At 42.4% G+C, this 21,125-nt stretch overlaps 2 protein-coding genes across 2 annotated transcripts in view; one reads left to right on the plus strand and one right to left on the minus strand.

The window, feature by feature from the left end:
* COL6A6 (collagen type VI alpha 6 chain) overlaps positions 1-6,315 on the plus strand; it is a 143,837-nt gene extending 137,522 nt beyond the window's left edge. The window contains exon 38 of the mRNA XM_045857311.1: positions 4,112-6,315. Coding sequence (XP_045713267.1) covers positions 4,112-4,328 — 217 coding nt within the window. The 3' untranslated portion in view covers positions 4,329-6,315. The remainder of the gene's footprint in view (positions 1-4,111) is intronic.
* Positions 6,316-12,680: 6,365 nt separating this feature from the next.
* PIK3R4 (phosphoinositide-3-kinase regulatory subunit 4) overlaps positions 12,681-21,125 on the minus strand; it is a 58,654-nt gene continuing 50,209 nt past the window's right edge. Inside the window, exons 15-20 of the mRNA XM_045857266.1 lie at positions 20,537-20,748; positions 18,736-18,867; positions 15,341-15,441; positions 14,459-14,547; positions 14,042-14,150; positions 12,681-13,236 (exon numbers count right to left, since the gene is read on the minus strand). Of these exons, the coding sequence (XP_045713222.1) occupies positions 13,066-13,236; positions 14,042-14,150; positions 14,459-14,547; positions 15,341-15,441; positions 18,736-18,867; positions 20,537-20,748 (814 nt within the window). The 3' untranslated portion in view covers positions 12,681-13,065. The remainder of the gene's footprint in view (positions 13,237-14,041; positions 14,151-14,458; positions 14,548-15,340; positions 15,442-18,735; positions 18,868-20,536; positions 20,749-21,125) is intronic.

Consider the following 21,125-nt stretch of genomic DNA (forward strand, 5'->3'; position numbering starts at 1 on the left):
AAATTAAAAGGCATTTTGGAAAAGACTCCCTCCTTGCATTGTTTGAAGAGTAACGAGTGGGGGAGGGGATTGGACGAGAAGTTCCTTTCCCCCTCTCCACATTGCCATACACCTGGAGGCTCAGCTTCCCCTGTGTATCCAGAATGGTGAAAGTTAGGAACTGACTGCGGTATCAGAAATTGACACGAAGCCCATACCTCTGTCAGTGAACTGCCTGATGCATCTTAGGCTGGGACACCCCAGACCTTCTCTAAGTGACCCAAGACTATAATGAAAGGTTACAAGCTGCACAGCTGCTTCTGAAACTACCTGCCGGAGCCTTCCAAGGGAAGTGAGGCAGAACTGAGCACGCAGAATTGCAGGAGTTGGCGACGACTTGCTGAGTCCTGAGAATGACCTGTGTGAGAATTAGATCATTCTGCTGTGAGATTTTAAGGAATACAGGTAGAAGCTGCTTCTTACCAGATGGAAAAAGAAAAACTGGACCAAAGCACAGTCAACCAAGGACACAGATGGCCCGTGAGGGTGAGATTGGTGGGCAGCATCTTTGTGGGCACTGAGATCTGCTCAGAGGCAATAAAAGACAGAGAGCCACCTGCTTATTGCTTCGTTCAGGCAGGCAGGCACTTGTGCCAGACTTGAAAGCGCCAGACTTGAAAGCGCTGACACACCAGAGCCAAAACAACTAAATTGTAAAAAATGGACACAGTCATCAATGCCATATGAATAATACATCTGTTGTAATTCTGCTTTCCAAAGGATGTTTTTTGGAGACACAAAATGTGTGTTCAAGTAAAAAGTAAGAATTCTTGAACCATCTTGTCCGCGTTTTCTGCGGCAGGGAGTGCAGCATGGCTGCGCCCCGACTGTCTGTGTAGAGGGAGGAATCTGTGATCTCAGAGAACCGAAGCCGGCCATGAGTCCCATCCACCCACCTCATTTTATGTGGCTGCCACAAGCTTTGTGGGAGGTGGGCACACGTGGCAAGACGAATTGGCTATTTCATCCCTGTGCCTTTAACTTGACTACCTGCTGTCAGAGTTACCCATCAGTAAAGTAGCTGAACAATACAGAGCAGGAGAAGGAAGTATATAAAGTCATTATGGTTTCCAAACAAGGTAATAAAGTGATTCTTATCGAATGTTTATCCAATACAAGCTCCTATACACAACAGAGCAACAAATGAGAATTCAGAGATATGGTATTTATCATGTTCAAACGTTTTGAGAATATAAATATTTGAGTGAAGAGAAAGATAGCAATGCTATGCTAAAGAAGCAGTTACCAATGTAACAATTTTTTTTCCTAACAAAGAGGGAAGAACATAACAAAGATAACTAAACTTTCCATTGCATAAAAAGTGTGCCAAGAGAAGAGGGGAGCTGGGGGACAGAGGGGAGAGACCAGTATAGATAAGATAAACTCAAGTCATGAAAACAGGGTGTTCCAGGCTCAAAAGAATGTAATCTCCATGACCAGTGGAGCCATGTTTGGTGCAGATAGATAATTTCGGCTTTGGGGAATTTGAGTTCACGGTATTTAGTCTGGAATTTAATAAGAAATAGAAGAGTAAAAATGTGGGAGGGTGTGCAGACATTGTGTTTGCACTGACATTTAGGCATGATGGCTGTTCTTGGGGACCGGGAGAAGCTCGTTGATTGACTTAGTCCATTCCTGATGGCGTTGACGGAGGCAATCTGGGGCACATGTTGGGGTTTGAGTTTCAGAAGCCCATACAGACGGTGTGCAAGGCGCGGAGGCTTCAGGGTCTATGGAACGTGAATAGCATGGTTTTCTTTGCTGGTGTGGTGTCTCCTTCACCCCTGACTGTGGTTATAGATGAAAGGAGGTATGTGGTGCCTGTGAGAGCAGTGAACTTAATTTTAAATTCTGTATCTTTCACTTACTCATTTTCTAAAGATTGATGTTCTTGTGAGAGAGATCAGACTTCTAGATAGCGAGAGCGTAAAAATCCCCATGAACAAATAGATTGGAGTGAATGTTGCCACTGCTTTCCCGGTCTCCACATTTGGAGTTCAGCTAATTTCTGGGGTTTGCACGTATTGCTAAACCTTCTCTTCTTATGCCACCAGGCTGTCACGCATTCACTCCAAAAATGTCTGTGAAGAGTGTATATGACAGATTCCTCATACCTTAACTGTCCAACCTGCCCCAGGCCATCTGCCTTCAAGTGGTTCTGCACCCACATCCAGGTGCTTCTGAAAGTATCACATTTATCATTTCGGTGTCTTATTCATTATCTTGATGGTTCCTTATAGCAGCCCATATAAAAACCTAGTTCACTGGAAGTAACATTGGACTCTTAGCATTAGAAGAGTCAGGTTATAGTCTCAGCTCTCTCAGTGACCTTCAACCCCTAATGGCCCCTCGGTTTCCTCATCTGTAACCGATAGGGCACCTTGGTAACTAGTCTAGGGACTTCCGCTGATGCTCACAAAAATCTAGGTTGTTTTTATCTCCATTTTATACCTGAAGAAACAAGGACCACTCTAAATGATTTATTTCCTCAAAAGTGCTCAACTAATAAAGAAACAGAAAAGGAAATAGAAAATAAGAGGAAATCGAATATAAAAACGTTTTTGGAACCAAAACTCTTCCTGCTATTTCCCTGTAACCATGTCATCTGCGATGGCTCCCTTCCCATGCTGTCCAGTACAGGGGCCACTAGCTTTCAGTTCATTGAAATTAAAAATTCAGGTTCTTGGTCACATTAACCACATTTCAAGTGCTCAGTAGCCGCATGTGGCTAGTGTCTGCCATACTGGCCAGTGAAGATTATGGGACATTTCTTGTAGCACAGAGTTCCACTGGACAGGGAGAACTTCTAGTTCACAGCACTTGGCTTCTGTGATTCCTTGATTTCTCAGTCTGGCATTCAAGGTACTTCAGAAGAAAAGTCCCTGTCTCTCTTCACTGTTGGGTTCCTCTTGACTTCCAGTCAAATTATTTATGCGCCTGTCAGATGGGCACTGTTTCTATGTTGCCTGCTGTGCCTAACACAGTGCCTTCCATAGAGCAGCAAGTAAACATTTGGGTAGAATGATGGATGGGTGAATGGATGGATGGATGGATAGGTGGGTGGATGGATGGATGGATAGAAGGGTGGGTGGGTGGATGGATGGATGGATGGAAGGAAGGGTGGGTGGATGGATGGATGGATGGAAGGAAGGGTGGGTGGATGGATGGATGGAAGGAAGGAAGGAAGGGTGGGTGGATGGATGGATGGATGGAAGGAAGGAAGGATGGGTGGGTGGATGGATGGATGGGTGGGTGGATGGATGGATGGATGGATGGATGGATAAGTGGGTGGATGGATGGATGGATGGATGGATGGATGGGTAGATGGATGGAAGGAAGGAAGGATGGGTGGGTGGATGGATGGATGGGTGGGTGGATGGATGGATGGATGGATGGATAAGTGGGTGGATGGATGGGTGGATGGATGGTTGGATGGAAGGAAGGATGGATGGGTAGATGGATGGGTGTATGGATAAAAGGAAGGGAGGGATGAAAAAATGATGGCATTCAGTTATGCTTTCATTAGACAAATACTGAGTGTCTACTATGTGCTTCTTGGTTCCTGGCATTACTATGGTGACCAGACATGGTCTTGTGAAATTAAATTTCTGTCTGGGAGGGTAGAAGAGTGGAGAACAGATCACAAAGAAGTTTACAAGCAAATTACAATTCAGGTAGTAATAAGTGTTATGAAAAAATAGAAGAGCATGTTGTGTGGATTGACTGGAAGTGGGAGTGGGACTGGGAAAACTGTGGATGTGGTGGACCCTAATGAGGTACCATTTGAACCCAAATGTGAGTAAGCAGAAGCCAACCATATGAAGTTTTGGGTGGAACATGTTCCATGAAGAAGAAATTTTGCTGTTGAAATTGTAGTTGTGCACACTTTGACAAGATGTCTTATCAGCTTCTGATACCTCTGTCCAGTTTAGTCACCTTAATAAAATGACCCTGAAAGAAGGATGCAACAAGAAATGGGTGCAGCAGTTCATTTAGGAAGAAAGATGAATGTAGAGTCTGTTAAAGCTGAAGTGGCCTTTATTTTCTATAATGTTTTTCTTCTGTTGTGTAGCTTTGTCCCTGGACCACATAAAGCTGACCTTAAAGAAGACACATTACAAAAGGCAAAATTCTTTCAAGATAAAAAATATGTTTCAAGAACAGCAAGGAACAACAGAGGTAATACTGTTCGAAATGTTACCAGGATCACATCCCGTACCTTTAAGAACTGGAAAGTGATAAAAACTGTTCCCAAAGGGCATGATGAAGGAGGGGCTCGAAGAACTTAACCTGAGGAAGCATGGTAAGGCCGTGGACTCATATAACTGAACTCACTGCCAGACTCTGGGTAACTTGTATTTAGATGTCCGCCTGTACCTGGAGGTCCACTCCGGAGGGCTGGGCAAACCACAAGGTGCAGAGCATGAGGTAATGTGACCCCGTGCACTCGTTGGTGTTAAGATATATCTAGTCCATTTATGTGACCGCTCCTGGTAATTCCAGCATACTAAGACTGATATATTACAGAACTGTGATCATTAAGAGATGGAAGAATGAAGAAGTATTTTGAAAAGTCTAATGGTGATTATAATTTGAAGGTAAATTTTATATAATTATACACGTGTGTACGTGGACCGGTGCTAATTGTTTGGATTGTCGATCTCTGTCCAGCCTATTGTCTACACACCAAGCTGCCTTTCTCGATTTTGTTCTGTTTAATGCTCACCTGTTTAAGCAGAAGTTGTTTTGGAAGACCCCAACATTTACCTTAGAAATTGGTGCTGTTGGCCTGCCATCATTCTGAAATTGCGGCCTTCCATAATGAGTCTGCTTAAACACATCAGCATCCCTGTGTGGAGGGAGTAGTCTCCCGACAGGGCTGTGCTGGAAGGTGTCCTCCCCTCTCCTGCGGCTGCTGGCTTGGGCAGGTGAGAAGCAGAGGGCAATTTTTTCCCTCAGCTCCAAATCCCCCCTCCCTCACTGATAAACTCATTAAAGCCTCCAGAATATAAATTATTGCTTTTGACCTGGAAGTTCCCTTTTCATTAGAGCTTCCTGCCTGGCCATTTTTATGGACTTTTGTTCTTTCTTTCCCATTATTGTCTTTTATTATTTTTTTACTCATGCATATACTCCTTAGGCAAGAAGCGTAGAGACTCAGCCTGCCCTGGGTGAAGCTCTGAGTTACTTTTGCCCGTCAGGTAGCTACTTCATTAATAGTGAACAGCACCAAACGGGACTGGCAGAGCTCTAAAAAGAGCCTCAAATGCACACTGACTGGAAAAGATAATGGAGTTGTTAATGTTTTAATCTTCAAATATACAATATACAGGGTTGCAGAGATGCAAGAGGTCAGGAAGAGTCTTCAAAGTGCCTGGCCTCAACCAGCATTGTCTGACAGGCTCTCTCCTTACCCCCAGCGAGACCATGTAACTAATTAGTAATCCGATTTTGGGGCTCATATCTTCAACTGCACACCAAAGTAGCAGTTATTTAATTTGGACACAATGTTCAGACCTTACCTCACATGGTAAGAGCTGGCTCCACAACTGGCAGCAGTGGCCCCGCTAGGCAGAATCCATCTCCTTGAGGAAGGGAGTGAGGCCCTGCATGGACCTGTGGGGCAGATGGTTGCTGACACCTAACACCAGCAGGTGTGGTCTGATTTTCTTTTCTGTGCTTCTGTTCATAAAACCTGGGAAAGAGGGGCTGTCCACAATGTGCTTCTAAATCACTTCTGCCGTCCTTACTCAGGCAGCTCCACAGTGGTCGCTCCCAGTGTCTTCCTCGGGGAGGCAAGGAGTTTAAATGTCATATTCGTACTCAGGTAATAGAGAAAAATAGAGCACATCAGGTTTCTTCATATTTTATGTGGTCTCAGAGGTTTGGGGAAAAAATTATGTTCTAAGTACAGGATATTGATAAACAATATTTAAGAGGTATTTTAATAAAAGGTACTTTTCTGTTTAATCTTGGATTAAACACAAACTCCTTTCTTCTGCGTATTGCTGGAAATACTGTAAAAGTGTATTTGCCTTCTCTCTGTATTGATAAAGTGTACCAAATAAATATTCCCTTGGTAATTGAGATTATTTTAGCATTTGGGGGTCATCTTTGTAATCATTTATAGGCAAAGGATCTGAAACATACTACAAATATTAAATTCTTTTAAAATAAATCCCTAGTGTTAATTGACTGTAAAGAAGGTCCTACTTTCTCTGCACTGAGTTATGAGTCAAATGTGTTGAAGAAAAAAAATGTAGAACTAGAAAGCGGATGTAAGTCAACAGAGCATCGGATGGTAATACTTAGTAACAACTTACCCAAATGACGTCCTTTCAAAGCCGGGGAGGGTATAAAGGGAAGAAGAGTGGATGGCAGGATGGTAAGGTGAGAAAAGAATTATCTCCATCAGCCCGATCCATTACTTTCCTCTGCGCTGCCCACGTTACCAGTCCTGGATTATCCAATGGCTTCAGGCTTGTGGCCCATTCTCAGCATAACAGTTTAGTTCTCAAAAAAAAATTCCCCCAAACTCTGCAGACTCTAAATCTGACTTAGTAGCTAGAAACTGTGAGTATGGTCTTAGCAGACTGTAAGGGACACAACAGTAATGCAACATAGCAACGTAAAAGCTCTTCAGTTTGACATAGTCCCATCTGTTTATGCGTGCTTTTGTTGCTCTCGTGCAGGGAGACACATCCCCAAAACTGTTGCTAAGACCGAGGTTGAAGAGTTTACTGCCTGTTTTCTTCTGGTTGTATGGTTTCAAGTCTTACATTTAAGTCTTTCATCTATTTTGAGTTGATTTTTGCATATCACGTAAAAAAGTGGTCCAGATTCTTCTGTTGCTGCACTGCTGTTTTGCATGTATGTATGTATGTATGTATGTATACAGTTTTCCTTACACCATTTATTAAAGAGACTGTCATTTCCCTGTGGTATGTTCTTGCCTCCCTTGTCACAGAATAATTGATCACATATGCATGTTCCTATTTCTGGGTTCTCTATAATGTTCCATTGATCTATGTGTCTGTTTTTATGCCAGCACCAGGCTGTTTTTATTAATTAAGCTTGTAGTAGCGTAGTTTGCAATCAGGGGGCATGACACCTCTAACATCATTTTTCTTTCTCAAGATTGCTTTGGCAATTCAGTCTTTCATCGTTTCATATAAATTTTAGGGTTATTTGCTATAATTCTGTGGAAAATGTCATTGGTGTTTCCATTGGGATTGCACTGAATCTGTAGACTGCTTTGGGTAGTATGGGCCTTTTTACAGTATCAGTCCTTCCAATCCATCAGCATAATACATCCTTCCATTTGTTTGCACTATCTTCGAGTTCTTTCACCACTGTCATAGTTTTTCAGAGTACAGGTCTTTTAATTCCTCAGTTAAATTTATTTCTAGGCATTTCATTCTTTTTGATGCAACTGTAAATGGGTTTTCTTAATCTCTCTTTCTGATAGGTTGTTACTAGTGTACAGAAACACAACATATTTCAGAATATTAATTTTGTATCCTGCATATTTATGTAGGTATGTTCCCTCTATAGCCACTCTGTTAAGAATTTTTGTCATGAGTGGATATCGAATTTTGTCAAATACTTTTTATCTAATGAGATGATCATATGGTTTTTATCTTCCATTTTTTATTCTTGGTTTTGTTGATGTGAATCATGTTTACTGATTTAGAATGTAGAACCATTCTTGCATCCCTAGAATAAATCCCACTTGATCATGGTGTATGACTCTTTTAATGTATTGAATTCACTTTGCTAATATTTTTTAATCCTCACCCAAGGATATGTTTATTGATTTTAGATAGGAAAGGGGAGACAGACAGATACCTGTGTGAGAGAGGAATATCGACCAGTTGCCTCCAGTATGGGCCCTGACCAGGGATCAAACCTCAACCTAGGTATGTGCCCTCACGGGGGATCAAACCAGGATGGCATTCCAACCAACTGAGCCACCCAGCCATGGCCAGTGTGCTGTACATCTGTGTCCATCAGGGATATTGGCTTGTAATCTCCCTCTCTCCCTCCCTCCCTCTCTCTCTCTCTCTCTCTCTCTTTCTTTCTCTCTCTCTCTCTCTCTCTCTCTCTCTCTCTCTCATCTTTGTTTGGTTTGGTATCAGGGTAATGTTGACTTCACAGAAACAGTTTAGAAGTGTCCCTTCCTCTTGAATTTTTCAGAATAGCTTGAAAATATATAGGTTTTAATTTTTTCTACTAATGTTCGGTAGAATTTACCTGTGAAGCTAGCTGGTCCTAAACTTCTGTTGGTTCAATTTCCTTACTAATACAGTCTGTTCAGATTTGATTTTGCTACTGATTCAATTTTGTTACTCATTCAATTTCATTATTAATAGTCTGTTCAAATTTTCTATTTTTTCCCTTGTTCAGTCTCAGAAGGTTGTATTTTTTCTAGGTGTTTGTCCATTTCTTCTAGATTGTCCAATTTGTTGTCACAGTATTCTTTTACGATCCTTTGTGTTTCTGTGGCATCACTTGTAACTTCTCTTTCATTTCTGATTTTATTTATTTGGGCTGTTATTTTCTTGATAACTCTGGCTAAAGGTTTGTTAATTTTATCTTCTCAAAGAACCAGCTCTTAGTTTTATTGATCTTGGTTTTTTTTTAAGTTTCTTTTTATTTCCACTCTATTTTTTATTGTTGTAATTATAGTTGTTTTCACTGACTGTGGGCTTTGTCCTTTTTCTAGTTCCTTTAGTTGTAAAGTTAGATTGCTTATTTGGGATTTCCCTTGTTGTATAAGGTAGGCCTGTACTGCTGTAAGTTTCCTTCTTATAACTACTTTTGCTGAATCCCATAGATTTTAGAAAGTTGTTTCCATTTCTGTCTCAATATTTTTTTCTATTTCTTCTTTGATCCATTTGTTTAATAGCATTTTGTATCTGATTTCTTCTTATAATTGATTTCTACTTGAGTATGTTGTGGTCATAAAATATAGTTGATTTTTCTTCATGTGTTTATTAAGATGTATTTTGTGGCCTCATATGGTCTATCCTGGAAAATGTCCCATGTCCACTTATATTCTGCAGTTTGGGGATGAAACGTTCTATAAATATTAAGTCCATCTGGTCTAATGTGTCATTCAAGGCACTGTCACCTTGTTAGTTTTCTGTCTGAATGACCCATTGATGTAAGTGGGGTATTAAAGTCCTCTACTAGTATTATGTTCCTGTCAATTTGCATTGAATCAATGCCCTCTGTGGTTGATATTTATCCTACTTAGGTGCTCCTATATTGAATCTATATATACTTACGTTATATCCTCTTCCAGGATTGACCCTTTTATCATTATATAATGTCCTTCTTGATCTTTTACAGTGTGTTTTAAAGTCTATTTTATCTGCTGCAAGTATTAGATTAATTGTAATACTGCTGTGGAAAATGTCATTGGTATTTTCACTACCCCAGCCCTCTTCGTGTCTATTTGCGTAGAATATCTTTTGCTAACCCTTCCTTTTCAGTCTTGTGTGCCTTTCAATCTGAAATTAGTCTCTTGTTAACAGCATATAAATGAGTCTTATTTTATTATCCTTTCAGCTACCCCATGTCTTTTCATTGGAGCAGTTAGTCCATTTACACTTAATTACTGATATTTACTTATTCCTATTTTGTTCATTGTCTTTGGTTGTTTTTGTAGTCCTTTCTCTGTTCCTTCTTGTCTTGGTTCCTTTCCCTGTGTCTTGCTAGGGTTTTTCAGTGTCATGTTTGGGTCCCTTTCTCTTTATTGTCTGTGTAAACCTCTTGTAGGTTTTTGGTTTGTCATTATTATGAGGTTCATATACATCAACCTATATCCACAGTGGTGTGTTTTAAGCTGATGGGCACTTATGTTTGAATGCACTCTGAACATGCTACATTTTGACCCCCACACCCAGTTTTTGTTGTCATAGTTTGTGTCTTTTTGTTTTGTGTCCCCTAACTACATTTGTAGTTAGAGTTGATTCTCCCACTTCATAACCTTTTAAGTAACTAATCACCAGTGCAATTTCATTTCCAGTTACAACCTTTATTTTTCTACTTTAGAAAAGCCCTTTAATATTTCTTATAAAGCCAGTGTGGAACTCCTTTAGTTTTGCTTGTCTTGGAAATGCTCTCTTCTTCAATTCGGAACAATAACCTCTCCAGGTCACATACTCTAGGTTGTAGTTGCCTTCCTTTCAGCACTTGAAATGTCTGTATGTCTTGCCACTCCTTTCTGGACTATGGTTTCTGAGAAATCAGCCGATAGCCTTATGGCACAGGTGGCATACACAAGGCTGGCTGGCTGAATCCGGCCCTCCACCCAGCCCAGCACCTTGTTTCTACCCGCTGAGCTCCTTGCCCCTAGTTAAGGAGTAGTCACAGTCCTGAAATTACATTTGGCCCTTTGAAGGCAACCATGAGGCTGATGTGGCCCCCAGTGAAAATGCGTTTGATACTCCTGCCTGATGGGATTCCCTTTTATGTGACAATGTCTGGGTGTGGCTCTCTGGGTTCATTTTGTTTGGAACTCGTTGTGCACTCTAGACCTGGAAATGTTTCCTTCCCCAGGTTAAGAAAGTTTTGTTATTTCTTCAAATAAGCTTTCTGTCCCCTCTCTTCTCTTTCTGGGACACTTATAATACAAATGTGAGTAAGCTTAATGTTATCCCAGATGTCCCTTAAAGTATTCTCATTTTTTAAAATTATTTTTTCTTTGGCTGCTTTGATTGGGTGATTTCCACTATTATGTCCTCTGTGTTACCTGCTTTTGATTTCCTCTAGTGTATTTTTCATTTCAGCTATTACAGTTTTCAGATCTGATTGGTTCTTTATTAAAGATTTTTAAATTTATTTTTAGTGAGAAGGGGAGGGAGTTGTGCACCCCCTACTGGGGACCTGGCCTGCAACCCAGGCATGTGCCCTGACTGGGAATCGAACTGGCAACCCTTTGGTTCGCAGACTGGTCCTTATTATATATTCTAACTCTTTTTTGAAGTTCTCCCTAAGTTGCTCTATTCTTCTCCCAAATTCAATAAGCATCCTTATGATTGTAACTTTGAATTCTTTATCATGCAAAGTACTTACTACTCTTTGAGGGTTTTTATGTTTTTCCTTATTCCTTCTTTTGAAAAATATTGTCTTTCTCTTTTCATTTTACTTAACTTTCTGTGTGTACTATGAATCAGAAAAAACAGCTCTCTCCCCTGACCTTGAAGGAGTGGCCTTGTGTAGGAGCAACCTCTGCGTAAACTGTGTGCGCTGGGCAATTTTAGCAGGCTGGCTGGAGCTGTGCGGGCGAGCATGGTACCCTGGGTGCCAGCTGAGGAGGCGCCGGCCTCCGAGGGCCGGCACAGATGCACTGTAGCAGGCATTCGGAGGCAGTCTGAGGTGCAAGGCCCTAGGGGGCAGCTGCTGGAACCAGGGAAGCTGTGGAGGCATTACAGGGCTGCTAGAGTGCTTGGCCCTAGCTCCCTCCCATATCTAGCTGGAAGGGAACATAAACAAAGGTGCCCACTGGTACCTCCGATTCCTGAGTTCCCACAGTTCCACCCCTATTCAGCAGGCACTTTGGGGTAAGTAAATGTTTGGGGTTTTTTTCCACATCTAGTTTTTTGGTGCCCTTTAAATCACTGTTTTATCACTGTCTCCCAGGGCAGGTGAGCCTGCTCATGCAGGCCCCTCAGTGTGATCCCCCTTACTGCAAGTCACCCCATCAAGGTAGGGTTCCCGTATCTCTCTCCATCTTCTCTACTTTTTCTAAGTGGTCCTTTGCTCATTTGTTGTGAAGAAGCTGTGTAGCTGGCCCTCAATTGTTCTTCAGGAGGAACTGCTCTATGTGTAGGTGATGAAGAGGTATTCCTAGGCCACCGTCCTAGACCCCTCTCCATTCCTGACCTTTCTCAATGACAGGGTTTGCTGATGGTCTGTTTGCCTGTCTGCACACTAAGTGCACCGACTCATGAGCCCGGACATATCATTGAAAACTGCCATGTCCCATTACTACAGTATAGATTTACAGCAATTCAAATTTTTGGATCATTTCTTAAACCAGTAGTATTTTCCCCAGACTCACCTACTCAACTTTTTAGTTTCACACTCATGTAACTGATTCCAAGCTAGAGTATTCTGAATACCACAAACCCTCCTGCAAGTGGATGACAACTAAATGTGGAAAAGAATCAAGTTCATGTACAAACTATAATCAACAACCTTGAAGGGTATAGTTTATGGGGAAAGACCAATTCCAGTCTTTTAAAAATATAAATTTTGGCACATTAACAGCTTAATGCTTTGATTTTTCCCCCCATGCATTTAATAAATAATCTACACTGAATAAAAGCAAGCTGTTGGGCCAAGTTTTAGAATTTATAGTAGAGCCTATAAAAAAACAGTAATGATGGCTAAGAAGAGACACATTTCTGATGCTGATACATCAATTCCACGGGACTGAATAACTAACAAGGCAGACCATAAAACATCCAGGAAGAGCATGATGCTGACAGCCCAGAGGCTGGAAGGCCTAGTTTTGTTACTCTTTGAGACATCAAGTTCATTTCTTCAAAACAAATGCTGCAAGAAGTTTTCTTCTTCTGCCAAAGTTTACTGTTAAAAACATCACCAGAAACAAATTAGAATCCTCAAGATGCTTGAATGCAGTTTATTGGCTGCTTTGAATATCGTTTTAATAGCAAAAATGTGTTAACATAGATAATAGATTATAACCATCTTTTTTCAATACAAAGTAAACTGAGATCATAGAAGTCTTAGCATTTTAAGTTCTTCACCTCTGTGATATATACAATGAAAAGTCCAGGAAATCTGGCTGAATCTCAGAGTTATGCACAAGTGTACTAGTCAATGTAACTTCTTTAACTACCTTGGGTGGGATTTATTTTACAGTGAAACATTAACATAGAGCCATGATTTTGAAAATTAAGCCAAGGGATCAATTCTCACTTCTTTGCTCTAAATATACCTTTTCTCTTGAGTTATAGTTTATTTGTACAAACTATACAAGTCACTAGGTTCTCATTTCCACACCTTAACAATCCCATCCCTAGAAGCAGTTACAATGAAGCCCTGGGTTGTCTGGAACGTGGCAACGTCTGTGATGATGTCATGATGTCTCACAGGCAGAGACTCGGGGCCCCTCCGCGGGGTGTCATCACTCGGTCCTACCTTCCGCTTATTCTGAATTTCCTGTTTCATGGTTAAAAGTGAAGGGAAAAGCCAGCCGTTAAAAGCCCGTACCACATTCCACCTCTTGAAAGTATTCTTGCTTTTGGGGTATCCTGTATGTTGTTGGAGCTAACACCTCTTGGTGAAGTAGCCATTCTTTCTCAGATACACTGAGCAAAAGGAATACAAAGAGTCCAATGTGACACTCTAGGCTTCCAGTCATTAGATTCCGTGAAGAGCCACTTACAAATGTGGGAAACTTAGAAACAGGCTAATCTGTGCATATTACCTTTTATCCAAAGCAAAAGGGAAAGCATGTATTAAGAGGTATAAATGACCAGAATGTGGACGTGAATACGGATCAGGGGGTAGTATTCCTAAAGCTCATTATTATCCGTCGTGAAGGAAGCATGTTCTCATGTGTTGATTGGGCACTTACTCAGACCCAGGCACTTTCAGATATGTTACCTCATTTGAAGTTTTTGTCTGACTCAAGGCCACAAGTTTTAGAGTGCCAAGAGCCAAATTTGAATCTCAGCTTTGCTGCTTACTAGTTGGATGAGTTAAGGAAAATAATAAGACAACTTTACAAGGAAGCACCTTAGGGACTGAGCAAAGTATAAAGTGCTCACTTCAAGTGGTATACTTCTATGTGCACTTTTGATGTTTATAATACTTTAATAAAAGTTAATTTTTAAAAATTCAAAGCAGTCAAGAGAAAAAGTTTTTAAACTTGAATACTGCTATTTAGTTTATGAAAGCCATTTTATGAAAGCCATTTTTATACCTGCAAAAGTTGAATTACAAGAAAAAAGACTGCATGTACCTGGACGACCTCGGTGCCTTCGATGATCTTCCTGTAGTAGGACACGGACGGAGAACTAGTACTTCCCGCGACAACGTACGACCTTTCTGGGTACACCAAGTCCCAGAACCTGGGGAAAGGAAACGAATGGTGATGCTCTCTGAGGGAGAAGGGAAGGAACTAGTGATCACTGGATTCCTTTTACCAGCGTACAGCTTATGTCCTTTTGCATTAGGAAAAGGGCTTTTTCTACAGCAGCATAAAATTAGTTACAAATGAAATACTAACAGCTGTCCTGGCAAGATGTGGATGCCTTTAAACATTACATTATTGCTAATGTGAATAATAAGTAACACCAGTGTCACCTGCAGTATCCATCCACATTTTACCATCCTCCTTGTAATTGCCGCCTGAACTATTCTTTATCAGACACCGTACCTTATTTTCATGTCTGAGCCAGCTGTGAGCAGGATAGGGTTCCCATCTGCAGGACTACAGTAGATACCATGAACACTGTGAGGAGAAGGCTTAAAAGAAAGAAATGAGTCAAATAAAAGGCACCAGTGTATTCCACGGTGCCATTTCCAGATATAAGTCGATTGTCAGTGGCTTTATAGGCGCCTGGTTAACAAAAGAAATGAGACTGATTATGTCTATCTTAAAAATGTCTTTCCTTGGGACTTTAAAATGCATTTGCTTTATATCGTTCTGAATAAAGAGGCAAAGACTATTCAGCTTCCTAATATGTTCTACTTTGGATGAAAAGACCCCAACAAGAGGAGACAAAAAAATCTTTCTTACTTTTCTTGGCCATATGACAATTACCGCATTTTTCTGACTATAAGACGCACTCCCCACCCCACCCCCAATTTGAAAGGAATAATGGTTGTTAATGCTGCTGTTGAGTTCTGCTTACATTTACATTCATGAAATATATTAAGTATTTTACCACATTTTCTGCTTCAAAAATTTTTTTTCCTATTTTCCTCCTCTAAAACCTAGGTGTGTCTTAGGGTCCAAAACTACAGCAAAAACAAAAGTATATGCAAGAGTATCACGTTCCTTTTTTTTTTTTTTTGATGATCTAAACATCAGCCTGGGGCTCTAAAGAGACATGACGAACCCCATGGAGCGGGCAGCCGAACACACCATGAGCAGACACCGGTCGGCCTGAGGACACAGGAAGCTCCCCACGGCCTCGGCCGCCTCATACTTACTGAGAACATAGCCAAAAAGCCCAGCAAACATCACGTTTGGTAAATGTCTGAAGGGACGTGGGACGTGGGAAATTTTATTGGCTTTTATAAAAATGAGTCAAACCTGTAACTCAGACAGTGGCGGTGCGCTGCTGGCCCAGAGGGTGAACCTTCTGTCGCCGGTCTCCATGTCCCACATGGACACCTCGTTGTTGCCCTGGACAGCTGCAGGGGACAAAGGCTGTGAGAACTCTGCACCTCTCACATCTTGGCAGATAATCCAAGTCAGTTTATACCCATTTCCACTTTTTCAAATGCTGCAAGAAATGCTCACTGGTACTTTTCAATAACATGTGACCCTGTCGCACCACAATGGAGTGCAGAAAAAAAAAAAAAAGAGGATGTTTTTAATAGCCTATCAGTAAGTCTCTACTGGTCCAAGTGGAAAGAATTGTAGGGTAGAAAGTGAAATCATAAACAGTCTTCCCTTAAGAAATCTACAGTCTAGAAGTAGAGAAAACATATAAAGTGTAAGACGGCGAGAGCAAAAGGGAGAACTACAAAGCTCGACCTGAACTCAAGAAAGGAAAAGATCACATCCAGTGAGTGTTGGGAACAAGGAAATTAGGAGCTAAATGGGACCTTGGTAAACAGAGACCACATTGTAGCTAAAAGGAACCGATAAGGGAGACAAATTGCAGGATGCAATCAAATACTCTGCTTATATGTCGGGCAGATGTTACATCCCCTGAGTAGGCTAGATAAGCAATGCTTTGTAGTTTTAAATGAGGAAATAGGAACCTAGCAAGCTAGAGCCAGGAGATTACTGAGTTAATGAGCAAACATCCTGCCTTCCCGCCCTATGCAAGAATGCTTGGTTAGAGATTCCCGCGCGTGGTGTCTGTATGCAAATTGCTAACTGCCACGTCTGCTTCTGTAAAAAGCTTGCTTGCCTGCCCCTATATAAGAACGTAGTTGTAAGCGCCGGGCGCGACTCTCCAGCTAGGCTGCTTGGGTGCTTGCATGCCCCATTTGAGAGTTCGCCCCTGCGCAGGTTAAACTGGGCCAATAAAATAACACCTTTGAACCCCTGAAAGTCTCCGATGCTCATTCCTCGCGGGTTTTGAATGCAACAGTGAGCAAGGGTCGAGGCTGCCTCAAGGAGATGTTGGCACGAGGACTGAGAGAACGAGGCATGCTGGACAGATACAGGGGGCAGACAGGTCGAGCATTTCAGGCAGAACAGAATAAGCAAAAACCAAAAACCTCTGTGTGTTCTGGGGAAGCATGGGTAGTAGCTGGTCTGACTGAAGCACATCTCAACAAGGAGGAGGGGGAGATGAAGGCAGACTACAGAAAAGGAAGCCGCAGGCCTGAAAGAGAAGGACATTATCCCTATTTCTGAGCATGCGAGTGACAATACCCAAGGCTTCATTCATACTAATTGAACCACCAATATTTACTATGAGACAGTCATTGTCCTAGGCGCTGAAGAAGAAAAGGCAAACAATTCCAAATCTGTTTCATGGCATTTACATACCAGTGGGGACAACAAATCAAAAATATGCAAAGGTTGTGAAGGAGAAACATGCTTTTTGTTCACGGAAAGAGCCAGGAGGCCCGCCTCGCTGGGGCGGACCGAGAGGGGAGATGAGCAGAAAAGGGGCAGCGGCGCCGTCACATCCACTAGCCACTCTAAGGCTGACCCGTGCGAACCACATCAATGGGCTCCTGTGACCTCTTAGCTTCTAGATGATTCTGGCCTGTAGTAAGCTAACTGACCACCCCCTCAACCCCTGCACCCCCTGCCCAAATAACCAAGTCCTAGTCTCTGGGGCCTGTGGACGTGGCTTTTCATATGTGATCAAGGACCTTAAGACAGAAAAGGGGGGTCTATCCTGGATGATCCAAGTGAGCCCTAAATGCAAACACAAGTGTCCTCACAAGAGGGAGGCGGATGTGAGAGCAGCAGGAGGCGATCTGCCCACAAAGCACGATGCTACGGTGCTAGCTTTGAGGGTGGCAGAAAGGGTCATGAGCCATGGCTCACAGCTTTAGGAGGAAGAAAAGGAATGGATCCCCCCTAGATCCTCCACAGGGAATGTGGCCCTACCACCACCTGGATTTCCGTTCAGCAAAACTCATCTCAAACTTCTGGCCTCCAGTACTGTTAAGAGAGTAAACTTGTGCTGTGTTAAGCTACCAGGTGTGCAGTAATTGGCTACAGTGTTCACAGGAAACTATAATGTAGTCCTACGGGGGCCCCAGTGAGAGATCGAGGGGTGAATGAAAGTCAAGCCAGCGACTGCGCCCCTCATCTCAAATCACTGCTCCTCCCACGGTGGGCTTCTCTGCTCAACTTCCACATTCCAGTCACCACCCCTCCTGCCCTTCTTCTGCTAATCTGCTGGTACTGGCCCTGTTTTACTGCACGATCTTTTATGATGCCCTGCACCCACACCTTTGTAATAGTTCCTTTGAAAATAAATCCTCCTCAAACGATCCTACCTTGGGTATTCCATCTGTTTCCTGTTGGAACCCTGACTGATACAGGTCAGAGGCAGCAGGGGCAGATCTCAAAGCCTCTGGGCCACAGGTAGGAGTGTGCCTGATCCTTACAAGGAGAAGCCACTGGAAGGCCCTGAGCAGAATAACAGCCTTAAGAGGTAAGGATACTGCACGAATAGGAAAGATTATGGCGGTTTGGACTAGGCAGAGAGTGATAGAGACAGTTAAAAAAGTGGTCAGATTCTGAACATATTTTAAGATAGGATATATGTGATTGGCTGATGGACTGAAGTGGGTTAAGAAAGAAAGAACCACCAAGCACAACACAAGGATGCCCTCTGAACACCTAGCATTAAACAGCTGCCACTTCCTGAGAGGGACTATGTGTATGAGAGGGACCTGGATTTGAGAGGCCCGTGGAAGAAACCTAAGACAAATGTGACCTATATTTATCAAGCACTAATTCTGCCCCAGGCTATGTGATTAACATGTGTTCTCTCAAATTCTTACAACTCTGCTAGGTAAATATTTTAAACCACATTTTACAGATAAGGAAAGTGAGTTTCAAAGACCTGCCCAAGAATCTGTCCAAGAAAATCCGAATGCCCAATGAGGGGAGGAGAGGGAAAGGAAGCTTGCCAGGAACACAACACAAACAGATCAATAAGAAATGGCAACTGACGAGGATGCACCGAGGTCTCTTAAGAGTCTAGGAAGATGGTGGCAGCTTTAAAAAAATGCGGGTATGAGAGAAGGAAACAGATGGAAGGGGAAAGGGCGGCAGACAGGAACAGAGCGTGATGTGGTGACTGATGTGATCATTTTGAAACACAGTGACTATGAGAAATGACAGTGAGATACCAATGGTAGGAACTTCCATAAAACAGAACAAAGTGAAACACTCTGTTCATATGTAAAATAAAAATGCTAATAAGGACATGACTCTTGGCAGCAGGGTATTGTGCACTAAGAAATCTCCCAACAGCTGAAAGCCAGCCGGGGTGAATTTACCTGCAATCACCCAGGACTGGTACAGCGGGTGCATTGAGAGGCGCCTGATGCGAGCCCTGGAAGGATGACAGTGACTGGAAATTGGCAACTGGAACCTCATATCCCAACATGCCATGGTACCACTGCTTGTACCTTAAAGGGAAAAAAAGGCCAAAAAAATAATTACCATCTAATAATTAAAGCATATTAAGCTACATTGATACAAACAGTAAAAAAACATTAGCTTTGTATGAAGCTGCAAGACTTGGTTCTCAAAAAGGTGTCTCCCAGTTTCAAATAGCACCTTTAATTATTAAATAACAAAGAGATAAAGTACTTATCACAATACTACTACAGAAGTGTCTAGAAGTGTCTAACAAATGTAAAATCGAAAGTGAATAATTCATTAATTACTGACACTGTCACAGATTGCCAAAGGCACCCACAAAAAAAAAAAAGAAAAGAAAAAGAAACCCCACAAAATCTAGAGAAAATACAAACTGAATTTGATGCTCAAAGGTTCAGAAGCTCTAAATAACCAGAGATGTTTTACTGGCATTCGATGGTCATTTTACCAACCCCAAAGTGTCAAACAGCGTTGTAGCTATCCCCAGATTCAGTCATTTCCATGGGCCCTTTTCCATACCCCCTTCTGGGGACAGGTGCGGGTGTCCAGTCACGGCAGAAACTGGAGTGAGTCCCTGCTTGTCTGCCACGACAACGCGAGCCCCACAGACAGAATGCCCCCCACCCCGAGGAACGATGTCTGCCCTGCTACTCGGCAGCGAGCCCTGACAGAGGCACAGGGCATGCTCCTGTGTTGGCCTCCAATGCCAGTGGAGACTGGGGGTGGGAAAAGACAAAAGAGGCAGGAGGGTCCCTCTGTTTGTCACCCCGGCCCACTCTAGGACAATGGCTCAAATAGCCACAGGTGCTACTGGCTGCCCTCCTCATAGCTGGTCGAGGTGCCTGAGAACCATCACTGCCTTTTGCTAATATTCTAAGTGGTTAACACCTACTCTTCTAGGCCTGACATTACATCTCCTTGTACCTGTGCAGTCTATTCGCACAAAAGCCAAAAAGTAATGCCTTCCATATAAGCTCTATAAAAATAAAAGGCAAATATTTCATAATCATAAATGCAAGTTAGGGAACCTAAAAACCAAAATCTAAGCACTCTTCTGAAAAAGAGTGCCAAGTGGGGAAAAAAATAAGATGTACCTTCTCAAAGAGCAGGTTCAAAGCCCTGTGGGGGAGAAACTGTAAAACTAAAACAGAGGAAAAAAGCAAGCAAGATCATGTGGTAAATCTCCAGCCTTTGAGGAAAAGAGGGAGGGAGGAAGGAATAATAAGGCAAGAAAACCACCATTTGGCTTGCTTCCTGTCCTAGGCCCAGGGTAGATGCTTTCGCTCATTAAATCCTCACAGCAGCCCTTGAAAGCACCACCTCGGTTGAAGACCAGGACAATGAAACTCCGGAGGTGAGCAGTGCCCGAGGTCACTGGAATGGAAATCCAGTCAGCCTACACTGAAATGCTCTCATTCATAAACCGAGCCCGCTGCTTCCCTGGCAAAATGAGAGATTGATCACTATAATGAGCATAAAGAGGCTCTTTAAAGAACAAAGAGAAAAAGGAAATTGTTTTATGCATTGGGATACTAATTTCGCTCTCCCAAAACTGTTTTATAATGAATAAAACCTAAATTGCGAGTGAGTATAACATAATAGTTATGAAGAAAAAGGAAAAAAGCTTTCACAAGAAGGCAATTCCAGACATTAATGGCATTCAAACCTTGGTCAACGGTTTGAAAATAAGCGTACCAATGCAGAGCCAGCACTGGTAGATGTCCACGGCGAAGGAGGTTATGAGGCCCGACTTCAGATCGTGCTTCAACGTCCACGCGTTGCTGGAAGACCTGAGGTCCCAGCCGACCAGAGAGCCGTTCACGGTGGCGTAGGCCAGGACGGACTGCGCCCCAGCGTTGAAGTGGTGCATGTCCACGACACAGCCGTCCTCCTTCTGGTCCAGAATTCTAAAAAAATGCACAAAACAGAAGGCACACACTTTTCCAGTCACTGAACACATACCACCAGTATCCATTAAGATGAATTTACAATCTAATCACGGTCAAGAAATAAATACTCTGTGGCCCACCAGGACAATGATAGAGAAGGCATTTTTAAAATAATTATTTTAAACTTACAGAAGAGATGCAAAATAGTACATCGAATTACCATATATCCTTCACCCAGCTCCCCCTACTGTAATACCTTACAAAACCGCAGACCTTTTATCGAAACTAAGAAATGAATGTGGTATAACACTAACACAAAACATACTAGGATTTGCTCAGCCTTCCACTTGTGTCCTTTAGCAGTTCCAGGATCCAAACGAAGACACCACATGGAA

This window comes from Phyllostomus hastatus, unplaced genomic scaffold, assembly GCF_019186645.2.
Source record: "Phyllostomus hastatus isolate PE091 unplaced genomic scaffold, TTU_PhHast_1.1 phas_scaffold_129, whole genome shotgun sequence".
NCBI lineage: Eukaryota > Metazoa > Chordata > Mammalia > Chiroptera > Phyllostomidae > Phyllostomus > Phyllostomus hastatus.